Source organism: Bos grunniens, chromosome 11, assembly GCF_055505025.1.
Source record: "Bos grunniens cultivar Pamir isolate PY7600 chromosome 11, Bosgru_T2T1.0, whole genome shotgun sequence".
NCBI classification, from domain to species: Eukaryota; Metazoa; Chordata; class Mammalia; order Artiodactyla; family Bovidae; genus Bos; species Bos grunniens.
Genome location: NC_141175.1, coordinates 30,447,375 through 30,469,496, shown reverse-complemented (window position 1 = coordinate 30,469,496; position 22,122 = coordinate 30,447,375). Strand labels below are relative to the sequence as shown.

The 22,122-nt window shown below is 41.0% G+C and overlaps 1 protein-coding gene across 1 annotated transcript in view; it reads right to left on the bottom strand.

Annotated features, from left to right (window-relative positions):
* Positions 1-3,858: 3,858 nt before the first annotated feature.
* Positions 3,859-22,122, bottom strand: part of LOC147362806 (uncharacterized) — a 249,429-nt gene continuing 231,165 nt past the window's right edge. The window contains exons 5-6 of the mRNA XM_086328372.1: positions 19,512-19,611; positions 3,859-4,120 (exon numbers count right to left, since the gene is read on the bottom strand). Of these exons, the coding sequence (XP_086184498.1) occupies positions 3,935-4,120; positions 19,512-19,611 (286 nt within the window). The 3' untranslated portion in view covers positions 3,859-3,934. The remainder of the gene's footprint in view (positions 4,121-19,511; positions 19,612-22,122) is intronic.

Here is a 22,122-nt window from a genome sequence, read left to right as displayed (position 1 = left end):
ATCTACTAATCCTTATACCTACCTGCTATGTTTTACAGATTAGGGTTGGCGTAAACTTAAATGCAAAAACCTCAGACTCTAATGACTAAGTTTATTCGAGGAGATATGAGGAAATGTGGGGGAAGATGATAATTTTAGAAATCCCCTCTGGATCATCCTTGATACAAAACCATAATGATTTATTTACTGAGATGGGGGAGGGATCATTACAACAGAGATTTCCACTCTCTACTGAATACATACCATTTAATATACCAGACTGAGAATTAACTTCAGCAAACACTGGCCAGATATAAATACCTGGGAGTTTCTATCAGCCCTGACCAGTGGCTGAGATACTGAAGTTTACTAGCAGGAACTGAAAGGTGGACCACTGATCAAGAAAGTGATGGGTAAGGAAAGGTGGAACTAAAGATGTGATCCCAACTTCTGGAAAGGGGACAGCTAAGAAGCTGTTCATACAAATGGGGACATGTCATCTATTACTTTATGCAACAGATTTCCACAGCTTTCTATCAGGAACCACTTTGGGTCCTCTCAGTTTGCCTCCTGTGATCTTTATGCCTATCATTTTACTTTTCAGCAATGAAGACAACACAGCTCTTAAAGCCTGTTTCCTCATCTTTAAATAAGGATAATACCTACATGCACAGTTTTGTTGAAAGGATTAATAAATAAATGTATACACAAGAAATGGTGTTACAAGTGCCATTAAAGAAAGCCATTTGAATCTTTAGACACCACTTCTAGCAGTCATTGTCCATTTAATATGCAAGTATTATGTTGACAAATATCAATGACAGAAGAAGCTGCTGCTGTTTTATTTGATGATTAATTTGTGCACAGACTTATGCACTGGTATTTCTGTTTCTGGCAAAAACTAGGAGAGACACTGAGACATCATCTTTGCCATTGTCTGTGTCTTGAAAGACCTTCCCAGAGCCCCTCTTACTCTAAGTTACTGAGTATTTGGTCTGGCAGATGCATGGTCCCCTGAGCATGGCAGGGTCACCACAGTCTTAGGTTTCCTATGAAATTTCAAATGCTGAAGACGATAAGGGACCTTACTGTGTGGATCACAATAAACTGTGGAAAACTCTGAAAGAGATGGGAATACCAGACCACCTGACCTGCCTCTTGAGAAACCTATATGCAGGTCAGGAAGCAACAGTTAGAACTGGACATGGAACGACAGACTGGTTCCAAATAGGAAAAGGAGTACGTCAAGGCTGTATATTGTCACCCTGCTTATTTAACTTTTATGCAGAGTACATCATGAGAAACGTTGGGCTGGAAGAAGAACAAGCTGCAATCAAGATTGCTGGGAGAAATATCAATAACCTCAGATATGCAGATGACACCACCCTTATGGAAGAAAGTGAAGAGGAACTAAAAAGCCTCTTGATGAAAGTGAAAGAGGAGAGTGAAAAAGTTGGCTTAAAGCTCAACATTCAGAAAACGAAGATCATGGCATCTGGTCCCATCACTTCATGGGAAATATATGGGGAAACAGTGGGAACAGTATCAGACTTTATTTTGGGGGGCTCCAAAATCACTGCAGATGGTGATTGCAGCCATGAAATTAAAAGACGCTTACTCCTTGGAAGGAAAGTTATGACCAACCTAGATAGCATATTCAAAAGCAGAGACATTATTTTGCCAACAAAGGTCCGTCTAGTCAAGGCTATGGTTTTTCCAGTGGTCATGTATGGATGTGAGAGTTGGATTATAAAGAAAGCTGAGAGCTGAAGAATTGATGCTTTTGAACTGTGGTGTTAGAGAAGACTCTTGAGAGTCCCGACTGCAAGGAGATCCAACCAGTCCATTCTAAAGGAGATCAGCCCTGGGATTTCTTTGGAAGGACTGATGCTAAAGCTGAAACTCCAATACTTTGGCCACCTCATGCAAAGAGTTGACTCATTGGAAAAGACTCTGATGCTGGGAGGGATTGGGGGCAGGAGGAAAAGGGGACAACAGAGGATAAGATATTTGGATGGCATCACCGACTCGATAGATGTGAGTTGAGTGAACTCCGGGAGTTGGTGATGGACAGGGAGGCCTGGCGTGCTGCAATTCATGGGGTCCCAAAGAGTCGGACACAACTGAGCAACTGAACTGAACTGAACAGGACAAGTGATCCAACATCCCCCTGGATTAGTGATTATGGCATCCTTGGCAGAAGATGCCTTCACCTTCTGTTTGAACACCATCAGTGACAGGAAGCACCACGCCTTACAAGGCAGCCTGCTCTGTTGGTAGGCTGACCTGAGGGTCACCTATTTCCTTCTTGCACTAAACTTAATCATGTCTCCATGTGAGTTCCATCCCATTGTCCTACTTCTGCCTTCTGGAATCCATCTGCATCCTCTTCCACATGACAGTTCTACAAAAATATAAAAAATGCCATTTCTTTCTGCTGCTGCTGCCGCCACTGCTGCTAAATCACTTCAGTCGTGTCCGACTCTGTTGGACCCCAGAGACGGCAGCCCATCAGGCTCCACCATCCCTGGGACTCTCCAGGCAAGAACACTGGAGTGGGTTTCCATTTCCTTCTCCAATGCATGAAAGTGAAAAGTGAAAGTGAAGTCGCTCAGTTGTGTCCAACTCTTTGCGACCCCATGGACTGCAGCCTACCAGACTCCTCCATCCATGGGACTTTCCAGGCAAGAGTACTGGAGTGGGGTGCCATTGCCTTCTCCAATTCCTTTCTGGAGATACATCAGTTATCTCCAGATAACTGAAAGGGATAACTGAAGGTTCGAAAGGGATCTCCAGGGGAGTTACATAGTGTATTTTGGACTTTGAGAGTAAATTCATGTCTGTGTTGAATTTTATATGTATATAATGTAGGGTGTTCACCTATAAGGTCCACCAAAAGCTTTGATCTATGATTATAGTTTGACAAAGAAATGGTCCAAAATTTATATTCATCAACATGTTGAATTCATACTGCTAGGGGGTCCAGATTTGGTGATAATTTTGGAGAAAAGGGAAAAAAGTGCTTAAGAATATGAGCTATGGAGTCAGATTGAGAGAAAAATTTTGCATTTTGCTACTCTGTAATACCTGTGTCACCCTGAGCAAATTTTCTGATCTCCCTGAGAGCTTCAGTTTCCTTATCTATGAATTGTTTTTTGAGAGGATTAAATGAGAAAATTACCATGAAAATTTTAGTTCATATGGTTAGTTTAAAAGTGTTAGTCGCTTAGCTCAGTCCTCTTTGCAATCCCATGAACTGTAGCCTGCTAGGCTCCTCTGTCCATGGAATTCTCCAGGCAAGAATACTGGAGTGTATTCCCATTTCCTCCTCCAAGGGATCTTCCCCATCCAGGGATCTAACTCAGGTCTGAATTGCAGGTGGATTCTTTACCCTATGAGCCACTAGGGAAGCCCCAGTTCCTAGTAGATGCTCAATCATTAAAAATAAATTACATGCTAATAGATACTTTGATTATTACATTCTGGAATGTTCATGTCTTCGTTTTAGCACAATAGTCTGAAATTCATTTTCTCCTAAAGTCAGTGACTTATCCAAAGCCACATAAGTAGCAAGCAACAGGGTAAGAAATCAAGTCTAAAGCCTCTGAATTTAAACTGCCATGTTTTTGTAACCAGGCCCAAGCTACCTCCATGTCACAGGACTACTAAATGGGCAGACAATGTCTCCAGTAAAAACTGAGATCAATTCTTCCAATAGTCCCCATAGGACTATTTATGATTATCCAAGGATATGGATATGGACTGTGTGTTATCCAAGGATAATATATGTATTCCAAGGATATTACCTTTGTTTATAATAAGTCTGGGCCCCTCTTTAAAAAGGAATTTTTTAAAATCTTCAATTGTAGCAAACTATATCTTTTATTGCCCAAAAATAAATAAATAAATAAAATTCAACCTCATTCAAAAGTCACTCAGAGCCCACTCTGATGAGTCAAGTGGGGTGATGAAGCTGGGAGTTCATTTTCTGCCACACTGGCCATGTGCTAGTGAAGCTGAGCCCAGTTTCCTTGTGTGATTTATAACTAGGCTCCAAAAGCAGGCCCCAAAGAGGAGTTTCCATCAGGTTTGGGGTTTTCCTCACTGGATTAAGGAGGTTTTTCTCACTTCCAAGAAAATTCTGTCATGAAAGACAATGTTTATTTAAAGACATAAATTCCCACTTATCTCTTAAAAGTACAAGTCCATCCCATTAATTCACTTAAATACATTAATTTGGTACAAGATGTGCTAAAGACATTATGCTAAATCCTAGGGCTACAAAGATAGCATGATTTCCCAGAAGAGATTTAAAATACAGCCAGTTATCAAGAGAAAAGAGGGATATCCCTGGTGGTTCAGTGGTTACAAATTTGCCTGCCAGTGCAGGGGACATAAGTTTGATCCCTGGTCCAGGAAGATCCCACATGCTGAGGGGAAATGAAGCCCCTGTACCACAACTACTGAGCCCACCCTCCAGAGCCTGCAAGCAGAAGCCCACGAGCTGCAGCTATAGAGCCCGTGCACCTTAGAGTTTGTACTACACAACAAGAGAAGCCATCATTATGAGAAGCCCGCACCCCCCCAGCCAGATAGATAGTAGCTCCTGCTAGCCTCAACTAAAGTCCACACATAGTAACAAAGATCCAGCACAACTAAAAATTAATTAAAAAACAAAAATACAAACTCCTGGACCTCATTCCCAGATTCTGACACGGGAGGTTAGAGAAGGGCTTGGGAGTTTGGTAAAGAAAATAAAAGAGAAGGGCGAGCAAAAATGACATTGTGGAGATGAGTTTAGGATTGTTTGACATATAGGGTGTTTTGGGAACAAGAAGGAGTTCAGAGAGATTCATAGGCAGTGTAGGAAGTCTTGGTGGAGATGGTGACAACTTACTGACCTTAGATGGACCTCAAGGAGATAAGCAGGCATACAGTGAGGAGAAAGGGATTCTAGACAGGTGGAATAGAATGAACAGAAGTCCAGAGACATGGCGCAGAATGGAGTGTTCAAGCAGCTACAAGATTATAGCTGTGGCTAAAGTGGGGAGCATTTATAGGTTTGTGCTGCAAAACAGACTTACAGGCAGGAGCAGTATCATAAAAGCTTGTATTTGAAATATAAAGTTTAGCTTTAACTTTGGGAAAGTAAGTTGGAATATAAAAGCCTAGTTTCACAGGTTAAAAAAAAAAAAAAAAACAATTACTCTGGTAGTAGTATGGAGGGGCTGGAGATAAAACCAGTAAGGCTGGAGCAGAAATTCAGTGAAGATACCCACCAATGTAGATGGAGCAGATGAGGATGAGGAGGAAGGGGTATGGGTTTTAGGTTGGATTGATGAAGATCAATGAACAGGACTTGCTAATCAAAGGGAGGTGGCAAACAAAGGAAAGAAGGGAGACAAAGGCACTTTATTATAATTTGGCTCACTTGGGGCCCTTCCATTTATGCAAAGGCTTAACATTATCAGAGAGGGTATCTGGGCACCAAGGTCTGGAAGAGTTAAACACACACACAATTCTGCATAATGAATACATTTCATTATTTTTAGTCAATTGCAGGGCCATCACATAGAACATAAGTGATGCATGAGGCCAGAAATAATTTTAGACCTCTGTGTTTGACATTTATTTAAGGTTATTATCAAGAGATAATAGACTATGTGCTCCTTATAATAGAGTTGTATTCTCTCTCTTTTTTTTTTTTTTTTTTGAAATTAAAGTAGCAAGTAGTGAAATGCCTCGTGCATGGCAATGATATTCAGCTTCTTCTTTGAGTTTCTTTCTGAGATATGGGGTCCGAGGTGGTTTTGAAAAGAGTCCTTGGAGACTGCTATGAGTTTTCCATTGATTTCATATGCACAGAGGCTTCAGGTATACTTTCTCGATGATGCCTATTGTTAACCAGTTTTAAAGGGGGGAGCATTTACTGGGGGAAAAAAAAGCCATTGAGATGAATTTCAGGCCAAGCAAAAAACAAAAACCACCAAAGACCTATGCTTTGTCATTTTTACAACTACCTTACTGCAGACAGAAGAAGTAAGTAGGTAGACAAAAACCCCTATTGGAAAAAAAAAGTCTTTCTTCTGGAATGCTCAAGCTGCTCCCTCAAATCTCTTAAGTGAAAGATTGTTCACAGAGAAAAGAGCCCAAGGCAAACTGGGCAGTGATTGGGAGAATATCTGGTTAAAGCAGAAGGTAAAAGTATTAGGGCACCACCAGTGAGTGGAAAGGGAAGAAGGAGCATCTCAGATAAGTCACCTCCCTCCTATGTTCAAGGTTTGGCCTCATAGAAGGGCTCTAGGACTAAGGACCCAGAGACAGCACCCAAGTCACACAGCTTCCTTTAGAAAAAGTCAAGTTGGCAATTGGCTTCAGCCATCCTTGCCCTGAATGAACTCATAATCTGGTGTTGTATCCTATCCTAATTCATATTACAGCACAAGATCTTGAAGGACACATGAGTTCCATAACAGAGATAGAGCACAGCGTTTCCCTCAAATGGACATTGTGCTGAGATAAGTGGACATAACAGACGCTTCTATCTTCAGGAGAGACATCATTCTCTACCTCCAGGAATCAAGTGGCTTCTCCATGTGCCATAACTGAGAAGAAGACACCACAATCTTGATGCTTCCTAAAACACCTCTTAATCTGCTAAAATGATATCACTGAATGTAACTTTAGAGAATTAAAGGGCACTTACCCATTCATACCAGTCTGAGATATCTCAGGGAATGAGATTATCAAAGGACATGAAAAGGAAGAAGTATTTTGGGAACCAGAGCACTTATACTTAGAGCAGACATGCATTGAGAAGCAAATCTCAAGTAGAGGTAATTTATAGCACTCTGGGTTACATCTCAGGCAGAATGGTTACATCTCAGGCAGACTTCCCCAGTGGCTCACTAGTAAAAGAATCTGCTGCAATGCAGGAGGATGCAGGTTCAATCCCTGGTTGGGCAGATCCTTGCAGTATTCTTGCCTGGGAAATCCCATGGACAGAGGAGCCTGGTGGGCTACAGTCCATGAGATTGTAAAAGAGGACACGATTTAGTGATGAAACAACTTCTTAATCCCTTTATTAGTCCCTCTGTTCTCTTTTCCTCACTTCTTACTGCAACACCAAGGTTCCAAGATTTAATCTAAAACCTACCCTGTTCAAGTCTCCCCTGAAAATCACAGAGGGATAACACTGGACTGTAATTTGGAGACACTCTGAATAATAAAACAAAAGAGCCAGGTTTGATCATGAGACAGAAGTGTTTCTTCTTTATAGTGGGCACTCTTGAAATCCTAAAATAAAAGCCAAATCCAGGCACACAGGGTATAGGGGTGTCATTACGTGGAATCTTTGGAGGGACAACCATCATCCAAATCCACGTATTTTAAAGAGTGGAGATGGCTGTGGGCTGAGATGGCCACATTGAGGCTAGAGAAGTAGGAAATGCGGGTCTCTGCTCCTCTGTGATGTGGGACAAGGCTCAGTTGTTGGAGTTCAGTCTCTCCAGGCAGGACCACACCATGGTTGCCTTGATGACTCAACAACTCTACTATATGAAGGTCTGCTGTGTGGCCCCACCCTGATTCTCTGAAACCACAGGATAAATGTGGTTCATATTTCTGAAGCATTAAGTTAATGCAATTATCAGAGGAAAATAATCTTTTTTTAAATAGTAGCTAATATTTATTGAGCACTTAATAACTGCTTAGCACTGTTTTGAGTTGGAGAAGGAAATGGCAACCCACTCCAGTATTCTTGCCTTGAGAATCACATGGACAGAGGAGCCTGGCAGACTACAGTCCATGGGGTCACAAAGAGTTGGACACGACTGAGCAACTAACACACTGTCTTGAGTGCTTTACACAGATTAACTAATTTATTTGCCCCTATCAACAATAAGATTGAAACAACTACCATATTTGTTTTAAAAATGAGAAAACCGATATATATAAAAGCTGAGTAACTAGTCCAAAGCTGTAATAGTACTAAGTGGTGGAGTCAAATTTTGGACTCAGTACATTGACACAAATAAATTACAGTTTATGCAAAAAAAAAAAAAAAAAAATTAGTCAAATTCAATGAAATGACAAAGTTTTTAAGCACATGACTTAGAGTGAAGTCCTTACTCACCTTTGCATAAGGATATTTTTGTAGAAAGAGATTAAAATATACCAGTTTGTATCTGCCAACTCATGTACATACTGATAAGTTTGAGAGAAATGGTAGATGTAATCCCTACCCTCAAAGAGCTTGAGGAAGAAAATGCAGATGCAGGCAAAACAGCAGATGTCAAACATATTTTTTTAAGACAGCTAGCTCCATATTTTCTTGACATTCAGGGTAAGATGCCTTGAGTGTTTACAGATAAAGTAGATCATTGAGGAAGTGCAGATGTGGGTGGCAAGGTAAAAAAGACTAAGGGAAGGTCAAGCTTAAAGTAGGAATGAGGATTTACACAGGAAATGGGGAGAAACGTCATGACAAGTGGAGAGGATCCACCTTATTCAGTTAGACAAAAACGTTGTTAGGCAAAGTGAAAAGCTCTGATAGAGATCTCTGAATGCCATTTAGTTGCTCCCTTCACAAGTGTTTATTGAGTATTTTCTATATCCAGACATTGACAATCAAGTCTAAATTTGATCCAAAGAGAAAGGGAGGGCAAATACACAGGTAGAAGCTATCCTGGTGGCAGTGGTCTTCAGCAAGGGAAAAAGGAGGGGAAGGGAAGGATGGGAGAGAACAGAACTTGTCAATATGCTGTTTTGCAATAATCCTATTAACACATAACAAGAGCCTAGAAAAGGAAGAAAGAAATGGTGAGAGATAGGAAGGTCACATTTGAGAAATGCCATGAAGAAAAAAATCAATGTGCCTTACTAACAGACTGAACTAAGGGATAAATTGGCAACCTGGCTGAATAGTTCGGGAACATGGAAAATAGGATATCCATGGACATAAAGGGAAGGCCTGAAGAACCACTGGCCTAGAAGGAATATGTTCAAGTTTTCCAGTTGAGTTTTAGCTACAATTTGACCAAATATCTAGGTAAAGTTGTCCTGTAGGAAACAGACAACTTAAAAGTAGACTCAAATAGGCTACTATATCTATTAATAGAAACTCTGACATTCCTATCAACAGTAACAGAAAAATAGTTGAACTATAAAAGTTGATGGGGACTGTCATTTAAAGATAGACAGCTGATCACACAAACTGAATTCAGCCATAATGAATACTAAATAAAGATAGAAAAGCAATTGTAAAGCAATTGTAAAAGGACAAAACACAATGGTAAATAGAACAGAAGTGAATACAATAGCAACAGTATTTTAAAGCTGGAAAGTAGTCAGTATTAATTGCCTTAGCTGGTTGGAGAATGCTAAATCCTAACCTGTGGAAGTGAAGTGAAAGTCAGTCAGTCGTGACCAACTCTTTGCGACCCCATGGACTGTAGTCTGTGGAATTCTCCAGGCCAGAATATTGGAATGGGTAGCCTTTCCCTTCTCCAGGGGATCTTTTCAACCCAGGGATCAAACCCAGGTCTGCCACATTGCAGGCGGATTCTTTACCAGCTGAGCCATAGGAAAACCCAAGAATACTAGAGTGGGTAGCCTATCCCTTCTCCAGTGGATCGTTCCAACCAAGGAATCTAACTGGGGTCTCCTGCATTGCAGGCGGATTCTTTACCAGATGAGCTACCGGGTAAACAGTGAAATATCCTCATTTACGAAATCCCCTAGGCTCTGGAATCTGAAGAACTAAGTACCCAGAATATATGTATGTATATTGAAGGGTGGGAATATACAGTTAAAAAGAGGGTGGCTAATAGAAAATTTTATGAAGCAGTTAGGCTCCCAGTTCCTCCTTCCATTCCAAGCAACTCCTTGCTCACTGCAGAAACCTAATTTTTTTCCTCTGGATAGAATAAAATAGAAGGTCGTAAAGAACCCACCTGCCAGTGCAGGAGACGCAGGAGATGTGGTTTTGATCCCTGGATGGGGAAGATCTCCTGGAGGAAGAAATTGAACCCAATCCAGGATACTTGCCTGGGAAATTCCATGGACAGAGGGGCTTGGTGGGCTACAGTCTATGGGGTCACAAAGAGTCAGACACAACTGAGTCATTGAGCATACACTCTCTAGATTGCAGGATGCTGATCACCACTGAAGACAGGGATAATGAAGGCTATGTGAACAGGGGGATTGATCAAGCTTACGACTGCCAACTAAATGTTTAGTCCAAAATCCTGATGGAAAATAATATCCAATTAAAATTTAAAACCAGTCAACTCTCAGTTAAGTTTGAGGGTAGGAAAATGATGCCTGAGTCTAAATACTCTGCTTCCCTTACATTCTTAATCAAGCAGTTCCTGAAGAATGCATTCAGCTGAAATAAAGGAAAAAAAAAAACACCAAGGTGAGAACCCACACAATAGGAAGTGAAAAGAATGTTAAAGATGTAGTTACAGAGAGACTCCCATAATACAGTTGGGTAGCATACTTAGAAAAAAATAAATCCAAATTGAACAGGCCAGAAAATCCTGGGAGTTTTACTAGGAGATGGAACTGACAATACCTAACATGATTAGAAGAAACAGGACAGTAAAGGAATTTACACAACTGGGAAGCAGTATGATATAAGTGAGAGAGAAACACAGAGGCAATTTAACGAACAAGTTGTTTTGGCAGAAAAAAATTATGATAGTATAACATATAATTCAGCTATAAAGTAACAATATAAAAACTATATTTGATCACATCTTAATTTGACCAAATAAGAAAGATAAATGGACAAGAAGTGAATATATTTTATAGGAGGCTGAGTAGAAAACGGTGGCTATATCTTCTTGTATAACTGGAAGCCAAGCTTCCCTGGTGGCTCAGACTGCAAAGAATCTGCTGCAATGCAGGAGACCTGGTTTCAATCCCTGGGTTGGGACGATCCTCTGAAAGAGGGCATAGCAACCCACTCCAGTATTCTTGCCTGGAGATTTCCCATGGACAGAGGAATCTGGAGGGCTGCAGTCCATGTGGTCACAAAGAGTAGGAAATGACTGAATGACTAAGCACGGCACACGCAGCACACAATTACAGAAACTAAAAAAAAAAAAAAAAAAAGTGTTTCTATTTAGAGATACTAGGATAATTATGACCCAGAAGATCTGAATATGGGTACCTATGATACAGTAGGCAGAATAATGCCCCAACCCCAAAAGATGCCCAAGTTGTAATTCCTGGAATCCATGAACATTACTTTAAATGGCAAAAGTAACTGCAGATATGAGAAAGCTTAAGGACCTTAAAATGGAGACTATCCTAGATTATCAGGGTAGGCCCAATCTGGTCATTAATCCTTAAAAGTAGACAAGAAAAGCAGGAGATGAGAGATACAGATGGCAAGATGAGAAGGCTCCTAAGCCCTGTGGCTTATTTTGAGATGTAGGCGGCTAGTTTAAGGATCAGGGTGCCACGCAGCTGTGGGCTGATAGCCAGCAACCATCCTACACCTGCCTGGAACTGAATTCTGCCAACACCTGAATGAACAAGACACCAGATTCTCCCCTAAAGCCCTCAGAAATGCATGCAACCCCACTGATATCTTCATTATATCCCAGTGAGAGCTATGTCAGACTTCGGACTTTCAGAACTGGGAGATGACAAATATATGTTGTTTTAAGCCACCAAGTTTGCCATAATTTGTTATGACAATAGAACACTCACATGAGAAGTGGGAAATATTTGCAGGGGATCAGGGACTGTAGGTTTTCATAAGAAATTTTGAAGACATATTTGACACTTTAAATCATGTTCATGTATAACGTTAATAAATTTGTTTTTAATTACAAAGCAAACATACACTATCACGAGCTATTAAACCCACTACCAGAAACTCATACCTCAATATTTTTTAATTTAGTATAGGTTGAAGAAATGGCAAGCATAAACAGAAAACTAGAATTATTTTTACTGGAAATAATTATAAATGGGTAGAAAATTATATTCAGTTATAATTACAGATTTGTGTTACTATTTTCTTTAACTTGTAATATTTATATTTATTTTACATACTATGTTTTATAAATATGTATGCTATTTCAATTTGTGTTTTGCTATTTTTAAATAAGCTTTGTGGGAAGCCCTCCCCACTTCTAGCAAATCATACTTGAAGAAGATGTACCTATGAGGAATTAAATAAGATCTTGAGTTCTGGATTTATAAAAGCATTCATTGTTTTTTCACCTTTTGGTGATCTATCCACTGCCTTGAAATTAACTATTTTACTCTGCTAAAACAAACATAAACAGGATTAAAAGAAAATAAAAGGAAAGAGCAAAAATATAAAATGGGATGAGAGAAAGGTTTAAGACAAAACACTCAGAGGCTCCCATGGTTTGGAGACAGAGTATGTAAGAAAGAGCCTGAAAAATTGACAGAGAAGGAACTGGTGGAGGCAGGGGTTAGTGTGGCAGATTTAACATGGAGGAAGGTCAGTATATGAAGATCTATTGACTCGACAAAACTTTACTGACATCGGCAATGAGCTAGGAACTCTGCTAGTCACCGAAGATGCAGAGGAAATAAACAGATGTCAAAACAAATGAGAGAAGCCAGGAAGAGAGTGAACATTTGAGGACGAAATTTCATTTGTACCACTCACAGCCAGTGAAGCACAGCTAATTAATGACATCGGAAAGAACATTAGTATCTGCCTTGGTTTGGTAACTGGGAAGAAAGAGGTCGTCAGGGACACCGAATCCTTCAGTCCAACTGTTCATCCAACTGTGTGCTCAGCAGGTGTGTCTAGAGACGGGATCCATGGACAGATTACTCATTAGTATCAGAAACTGGGAGGTGGGAGACAGAAAAGGAATAACTAAAAGTATTCCTTCTTTCCCTGAGGGGAGCTAGGAGTCAACACAAGAGTTCAATGGACACAGAGGCCATGGACCTTCTGTGTCCACTGGAGGGTCTGAACATCTACAGAGCTGATATCACCATTTGCAGAGTGGTCACCCACAAAAATGAGGGCCCAGGGCCCAGAGATCACACTGGAGCACAGAGTGAAACTTGCTCTGATGAAATGCACAGGGCTGTGAAGAATTTGCTTTGCAATTTGAATAATTTTCATGTTTTTTTAAAAGTATTTTTTGGTAATATTTCACGTAAAAGCAGATTAGTAATGAAAGGCACATGTTTCTCTTGGTTCTTTCATGTTGTCTTGTAAATGTTGGGTCTTCAGAAGTTGTATTATTTTTGTCTCTGCTTTGGAGGCCTGCTGTTTCCTTAATTGATGTGGTAGCATTTGACTGGCTTTATTCCCATCGTCACATAATCATTATTTTCCATATCTCAGTTGTTGCTCCATTTCATTAACTTTTTCAGAAAATTGCTCCCTATTTATCTATTTATAGGTTCGGAATGCGTGTAGTCTTTGTCCAAAACCAGTATGATTTCCTTTATCTTCTTGCTTTTGATCTTTAATTTTCCTTTGTTCAGAATCAATCATTTTTCCCCCTCGATACTTCCTTTGATATTCCCTTTTTCTAGCTGCTGCCACAGTAATTGGAATTTTCTTGAATGTGTACTTTATTTAAAATCTTTTGGTTATAGGTGGTCCATCTGGGGGCCAGCAGTAGTTCACAAGCCCACAGCCCCCTACCATGTACCCCGGGCTCTCAGTCCCTCCAGTCTCACTTCTATCACCTCCCTTCACCAAAGTCAATTTCCTAAAATGTTCCAGACCTCTTTCTTCCCATCAAGTAACTTTTCTTCCTTTTTCTTGAATTTTTCTATTTTCATTTGCCTATCATTTCCTTTTAACCATATCAGTCAGTTCAGTCGCTCAGTCATCTCCGACTCTTTGAGACCCCATGGACTGCAGCACACTAGACTTCCCTATCCATCACCAACTCTCGGAGTTTACTTAAACTCATGTCCATCGAGTCAGCAATGCCATCCAACCATCTCATCCTCTGTTGGCCCCTTTTCCTCCTGCCTTCAATCTTTCCCAGCATCAGGGTCTTTTCTAATAAGTCAGTTCTTCGCATCAGATGGCCAAAATATTGGAGTTTCAGCTTTAGCATCAATCCTTCCAATGAATATTCAGGACTGATTTCCTTTAGGATGAACTGGTTTGATCTCCTTGCAGTCCAAGGGACTCTCAAGAGTCTCCTCCAACACCACAGTTCAAAAGCATCAATTCTTTGGTGCTCAGCTTTCTTTGTAGTCCAACTCTTACATCCATATATGACTACTGGAAAAACCATAGCTTTAACCATATAAATCACCAAAGTTTATAATCCTGATCCTTTCACCACATGTCAATTGTATTCATTTTAAGTCATCTTGCACATTTTTATATTAATTCCTAGTACCATTATTTTACTTATGGATCTAAGCTTTTTAGGTTTTCTATTTCTTTGCTATTGACCAGTAGAACAGAAAAATGGCCTTTTATAGCACCACATACTCATTGATTTAATGTAATCATTATCTTGTAAGATCATTAAATCCATTTTAGCTGATTGATTCTTCTGGCATCTCTTATCCTCAGACATAAGCTGAGAGGAAACTGTGTAGTGTTCAATATCTATCTGTGGAATGAATGAATGAACGGAAGCTCGTGTGCATCGGCTCGTGGGAGCGGTGCTGGGTATCTCACCATCTCATTCTGTGTTGCTTTTAGTGATGTACATTTAGATCCAGTCAAGCAAAGTAAGGCTGTGAATTTCCCGTTTCTCTGATTTCAAGATTTCACTAACTGTTTATGAAACCTTTTATCTAGTTAACTCAGCTGCTTGCTATTAAGATGTGTTATCTTCTTGGCTCAGAAATAAAGTCCCAGGGTAAAGAAGTAAAGAGGCCTGCTGTTCTCTTTTACTGAAGCCCTGCTTGATTGTCCCTGGCTTAAGCTTCCTGGGGTTAAGTTATCTACAACCGATCTTGTTTTAACATTGTGAAATGTAAATTCTAAGGTATCAGGGGGTGCTTTCCTGGGCCAGAGAAGGTTGTGGTTCTGGGGATGGTAAATGGAAGAAACAGGAAAAGCATTCTCCCATCCTGTTTACCATTGAAGATAACCACCTCCTATCCAGACTCTAAGGGCCCCCGCATTCCTTACTAGCATTTCCAACACACCAGCAGCAGACAGGTCCCTCTATTTAAATAATCTGGAATCATCGGATGCTGCTGGAGCTATGCTGACAGTGGCCTGTAATCCTTTCCTATCTGAAGCAATATAGGCACTCAGCTCTTCCTATCTGTGTCACTGGTGGGGTCCCCAGACTTGATTCTCACCACTGCTTGCATAACATGTACCCTCTCAGTTTTCTGTAATTGATCTTCATGGTGTTCTCCCATTAGTTCATGAAATTTATTCTAGCTACCATGCTGCCACACCAATCCTCTCAGGTGCCATTATTGCCATGCCTTCCAAAACTGCCGTGATGCCAAAACTGCTAATGATGCCAAGCCCACCAGACATTAGTGCCCCTCATGCAGGGACACCACACTGCTGCCTCCTATCTTCAAGGAGGGCACAGTGATGTCCAGAGCAAGGCTGTTAGTGCCCATCATTCCCAGAGTCATTGGCACCCTGTTTTATTCATAGGTGCGTGCTCTCCTGCTGCAGCAGGTGCTGGGCATGGCCACCGCAAATTGGGTGCACCCACCCTGGGTGCTACCACTGCCATGACTCCTTCTGTAAGTGCTGAAGCCCTCAGTGTGACCAGCCCAGGCTGTGTCTTCTGTAACTCTAACTACATTCCGACTCATTCCCTCTCCCACGCTGAAGTAAAAGGGTCTCCATTTCCCCTTGGAGTTACATGTTACAACACGGGAACCGGAACAGGGCTTCCTTACCAACACAATCTCACAGTGATGTCAGTGGAACATTTCGTTTTTTTGGCTGTTGTTGTTGTCGTTCCTTGTTGCTATATCCTCTACTTCCTAGGGTTCTCCTAAGAGTTCTGGAATTGTGGTTTATGGGAGAGGGGCAAGCCAAGAGCTTGATAATTCACACACTGGCAGGTGCCACCACCTTGGTCCACAACTCCCTGCCCTTGGAACATCCTTGTGTGCTCAGTTGTCTTATCATGAATTGTGTTATTTTTCCTACAACTAGACCACTTTGTCCCTGCCCCCATGGGCTTGCCAGTCTTGGTCAGGTTGTTTGAATCCTAGAATGAAACAGTCTTGAATTACTGCGACGTGGGGACATTAGCATATCTAATCCTTTCCATCTTTATTTCCCATAAACTCTCTTATTTACACACAACTCTGCAGGTTATAGGTGTTTTCACACCAATCACCTCATTAGTTTCATTATAACCCTGTGAAGCACACAGCATAGGTATGATTATAACTGTTTCAATCCTGAACCAACTGAGACCCACAGGTGCCCCTTGCCCAAGGCCATGTGATGAACAAATTACACAATCCAAACTGAGCTCAGCTGCATTAGTTCTTCTGATTTCCTTATATGATACCAATCCTCAGAATCCCTGGGTTATGCTTAGTGATGAAGTCTGGATAAGGAGAATCTACTTTTAATTATAAGTATAATCCATTAAAGAGTTTGAAACATTAGCTAAGTTTGGAAAGTATAAAATGTATTTGTAAACAAAGTCAGAAATTTATAGGAGAGTATTTTCCTAAATAGAATTCCCTCATAGCTAATAATATGACACAATTTGAGTTAACAGGGGAGGGACAAAGCAAGTAATACATTGATTAATTTAATTTCTCTGCAGGCTTTTACCCAGAGGGATGGCCCTGCTTGCTGGACTTAAAGGAAGTGTTTCAACTCAGTTCACCAAGCACGAATGCAAGCTATCTCTTTTTCAGGCCCTGAGCTAAGGTACAAGGAGGGATAGCAAAGATGATTACAAGCTGGACCTTAATATCAAAAGGTTCACAGTTTGCCGGAGAAAATAAAACGCAGACACAAATAACTAGGAGATAGGTTGAATGTGATAATAAACAGATAAAAAGCCATAGTAATATCTAGGGGTGTAAGAAATATGAGTGACAAAAGCCTTCTTTAAAATGTAAATAACCTTGCAGAGGAATAGGAACAAGAATCAAACCCTGTTTATAAATCATATCTCCAAGAGGTGTTAGGTGATGCCCCACCCCATAAACGTGGTCTTGTGATATCAGTGTAGTTGGTGGCTGGTCCTCTCTTCACCATCAGTGTTGGGAAGAGAGTGCATTGTGTTGTTCTGAGTCAAGGGCAGAATTTAGACTCTTTAGTACTGACCGCTGAAAATCAGGCCATTAGGCTGTGTGGGTGATCTGACTCAGCCCAATCCCTTCTGTCACAATTGATGTTTTCTAGTTTCATTAAGAGCATTAAATTTCCATGGGGCAGATTCCCATTTCAACAAGGTGCGTACAACCTGCTAATGATGATCTCAAATGAGAAAGTCGTGTGCATCCATACAAATTGAGATCACACCTCCATCCCTGGAATATAGCTGTGATTACATTAAGGACACATTACAAGTCTGTCGCCTCTCATTTCATTTATTGTGCGTGTGAGCTGTGTTGGATCACTTTATCTCCTATTAAATCGCTAGCATTTCCTTTGGACTCAGATATGCCTTCTCTAGAACAAAACAGCAGCACACCCAACAGTTCCAGTGAGGAAGTGAAAGGGAAAACCATGGCCCCTTAAGCAAGTGTGTGTATAATGAATGTGCCTCTAAAAAGGACAAACACGCCTTTCTCAATTCCAAAATGCAGATTATGGACATTATGTGTAGGACGTGCCTTCCATTTTCTTTTACAAAGATTAAAGTTTGGATGGTTTATACCCACTGCATCGCACAATCACTTTGCATGTGACATGCAGAGATGAGACAATGGTGACCAAGAGCTCTCAGGGCTTTAGGGGTACTGGATTGGTGATTAAACAAAGGCTGCAGTAGCCTTTCTGTGCACAACCATTTAAGGCTCTTTCTGGGGAAAATAACCTATTATATTTCTGTATCTGTTTACTTTAAATATTGAGCATTTTCTTTTTTCTAAATGTTACCGCACTCTTTTCATATATATTTATCATTACAATTCCTGAGTAGAGTTGCTCTCACTTTATAGGAAAGTGATTAATCTCATTGCTCTCACTTTATAGGAAAAAAATAAAGAACCAGACATGTTTTTAAAAGGAGGGAGGAGCCGTGTAACATAGACACTTAACAATGAACCTGTAGTCTAAGTTGCCACATCTGTAGTTCTGTTGTCTCTCTCTTGGTTCTATAAGCCTTGTGGACACTGACTACATAGGATGCTGACAACGGGAAAACCCGGATAGGGAGACAGGCTAGAAACCTCAGTCTGTATATGGCATTGCCCTTCATATGGCAGGAAAAGCGTTGGCCTGGGAACTGGGAGTCTGAGTTCTACTCGGCTCTGCCCCTGACAACCATGATCACCTTGAGTAAGTGCTTTAATATCTCTGAGCAGTAATAGCCTAGTCTCTGCCTATCCCTTGGTAATTGCAAGATTCAAAGGGAAAAACTCATAGAATAAGCTTGGGAAGTAGAAATTGCACTGAGTGCACATCTGTATGTTAGGTGGGATATTTAGAGCTGTCAGAAATACAAATATGGGTGGAAGAGAGAATGTACAGGCTTACAAAGGATTCCACTAATATATGCAACTTGAAGAGTAAATCAGTCCATCACAGGTGGTGGTTTCTAAAACCTCTGTGTGTGCTGATGTCTGAGATAAGTAAGGGATAAAGCATTTCATCATCCAAATGCAGACAGGCATAAACTGGAATGTCCTATGGAAACTGCGTATGAACTCCTACCATAATAGGGTTCCAGATTTAAAGGATTCAGGCCAGGAAACGTGTTCTCTGTCAAGCTGTCCTGATGGTCAATGTGCTTTCTATGTAAGGCCCCACTTGTGTCACATCTGCCATGGACAACCTCCAACCCTCTCTGATTCCCTCTGCCCTCCCCTTCCTGACTGCCAAAGTAGTCCATAGAGACTGAGAGCATCCTTAAGGTTTCGGTATTAATCCTTTTTGTGAAGAGAAGTCATCACAAGCGAAGTGAAGTCACCCAGTCATATCTGACTCTTTGCGACTCTATGGACTGTAGCCTACCAGGCTCCTCTGTCCATGGGATTTTCCAGGCAAGAGTACTGGAGTGGGGTGCCGTTTCCTTCTTCAGGGGATCTTCCCAACCCAGGGTTCAAACCCGAGTCTCCCACACTGTAGGCAGACACTTTACGATCTGAGCCATGAGGGAAGTCCTAAAGTCATCATGGGGGTTGACAAATGTTAAATCACTGGTCTACTGCCATATCTTCCTGCATGAGTATAGTCATTCCTTTAAAACAGTCATCTGTTGCATGGTTTAAACCTTAATTTCTGGATTTCAAAATGCTTTACTAATTGCTAAACTTTAAGTTCCATTCACTGTCACCAAAGCCACAGATATCCTGTGGTTTCTACTTTCTGCACAATGATAACCGCCTTTCCTGAACTGGACCACACGACCAGAGATGCCAAGAGGACTCACCAGTCTGTCTCCCAAACTGGATCCCAGGCTCAGGAGCACCAGGCTGTCAACTCTGCTGTCATCTCCTCCGTGCCTGCATGTGAGAGGCTCACAAGAAGCCCTAAAGGAAGGAAAAATATAGAACATTACATTTCACTCTTCTGCTTGGCTCTTAAGATCATCATAAATTGCAATTGGTTAGTTACTGGGAAATAGAATCTAAAATATTTAAAGTAATTGATTTTTTTCCCTGTGTAAACAACTTCAGAGATAAGCGAAGGGTTAGCATATTATCTCCACATTTCCCTTCACGTACACTGGGGAGAGAAGGGAGGGATGTTTGGGAAGATGCAGCGATAATCTTTCCCAGCCGAAATACCTAATTACACTCAGGTCTGGAATCCCTAAGTTAGCATATTTTGCCCATTCATTGCTCAATAAATATTAATTGGTGGAGATGGGTTATAATTTAGCATGAGTATAATATATAATTTACCTGTAACCTATAATTATCTTAAATGTTCAAATAGGGAATTGATTGGACTGAAAAGAAAATAACTTATTTAACTTTAAAAATGTTGTTATGATCTAACTCTTCATGAAATCACCCACCTCAGACATCATTTCACTTAGATAGGCTAACTACTCTATGCCACGTTCCCTCATGAGGAAGACAGGGTGGAGTGGATTCTGAGTTCAGTGTTATGTATGCTCTAAAATTCCCTGGTGTATTAGAAATATTCTGTGCTCTTTGCCCATCTCAGACTGGCCACCTTCCATGAGAACTGCCTCTTCCACACTCAGGAACAAGGCCCCAGTAGCCCACGCTTGTCTTGGACCAGGGGTAGATCTTTTTTTTTTTTTCATGTAAAAGTGATGTTTGCTATTACTATTTACCAATGGGGAGATGTTCTTTATTTACACCAGTAGAGAGAAGGGCAAGGGGAATATACATAGTTATCTCTTAAGGGTGGACTCTTGAAGTAAGTCAAACCCATCAGATGATCTCTCCTAGGAATATGGAAGTGGAATTGAATTCAACCAGTGCTTTCTCCATGTGTAGCTGGAATTGAAAGGATAGAACTGGGAATTTCTGGGCAGCTATTTTCTGCTCAAAATATACATAGAGAGAGAGAGAGAGAAAGCCAGTCACAGAGAGTGGAAGAAGGAAGAAAAGAAGGTGAGCAGAGAGGCAGAGACAAAGGACAAAGAAGGAAGGAGTCCCTGCTACAATGGTTCCTTGATAGCTTTCCAACCCCTTCTTCCATGCCCTTGAAAGCTGCCCTACGTTGCCAAGGTAAACCAATATCCTGACAACCAATCCTTATTTATGCTACCACCTCTTTCTTAAATTAGTTTTTATTGGTTTCTGTTGCTTGCAAACAAATGAATCCCCTCCTAGATCCTTAAGAACACTCATTCAAGTCAAGGAAAGGAATTCCTCAGCCCTTTACCATGTTTTCTCCAAGGAGACTCTGTAGCTCTTAACCATTGTCTACCTTCCCAAGCTCAGTTTTTCAATCAATAAGCATATATCATTGGGCTTCCCTCGGGGCTGAGATGGTAAATAGTCTACTTGCAATGTAGGAGGCCCGGGCTTGATCCCAGGGTTGGAAAGATCCCCTGGAGAAGGGAATGGCTACCCACTTCAGTATTCTTGCCTAGAGAATTCCATGGACAGAGGAGACTGGCAGGTTACAGTCCACGGGGTTGCAAAAAGTTGGACGTGATTGAGTGACTAACACTTTCACTTCACTTCATAAATCATTATATCTAACTTTGTTAATTCCTGTTGGTAGAGATGAGCATAAGACATGGTCTCAATTCTCAGACAGTCAAAGGCTTCTCCAGACAAGAAAGCAAGAGAAACTGAGTGACAGCTGCCTCAGGACTCATAGCCTTGATTCAGCACCAGGAGGAGTGTTAAATAGTGCCATCAACAGGAAAGAGAATATTTCCTTGCTAGCTCACTCGCACACGTGTACCTGCCCAGACATTTGCATACACATGGGTGCCAACGTACAAACATGAGCACCACGGAAAAGAGAAGGCAGTCAGAGCCCAACCAGTGCTCTCTGTGTGACATCCTCATTCTCCATGTCTCTGGAGTCTTTCCAAAGTTGCAGGAAGCATTCTGCCCAACTAGCCTCCTGTGGAGCTTGTAATCAGAATTGCCATTCAGATCCATCTTTCAGGGCTCCTTGCTTTGCAGTTCTATTATTGTTTCATGAAACTTTAAAACTTTCCACCCTTCCTTCATTGTAGTCAACTTTAAATAAATTCAGAGTGTCACTTGTTAAAATAAATGACATTTAAACAACCTCAGCATGGTAACTCATTCCTCATTATCATAGAGAGCTCTTCTGAAAGGTCTATAGTACATTATCTCTACAAAATGGATTTTACCTTCAATATTAACCTCATTGCTCAGAGAGGACAGGTGCAAAGCACTCTGGTGAGAGGTGGCATAGAAATGCATAGGTAGATTGATAGAAGTGAGCAAGTGACGATGAACTAAAACAAAAGCAGCAAAAAGGTTTAGGTTAAATATTAGGTAGCAAAGCCGAGCCGAGAGAGAGCTGCAATGATTGAGCAAGCTGCCATGGAAGACTGAAGAGCGTTTTTATTATTT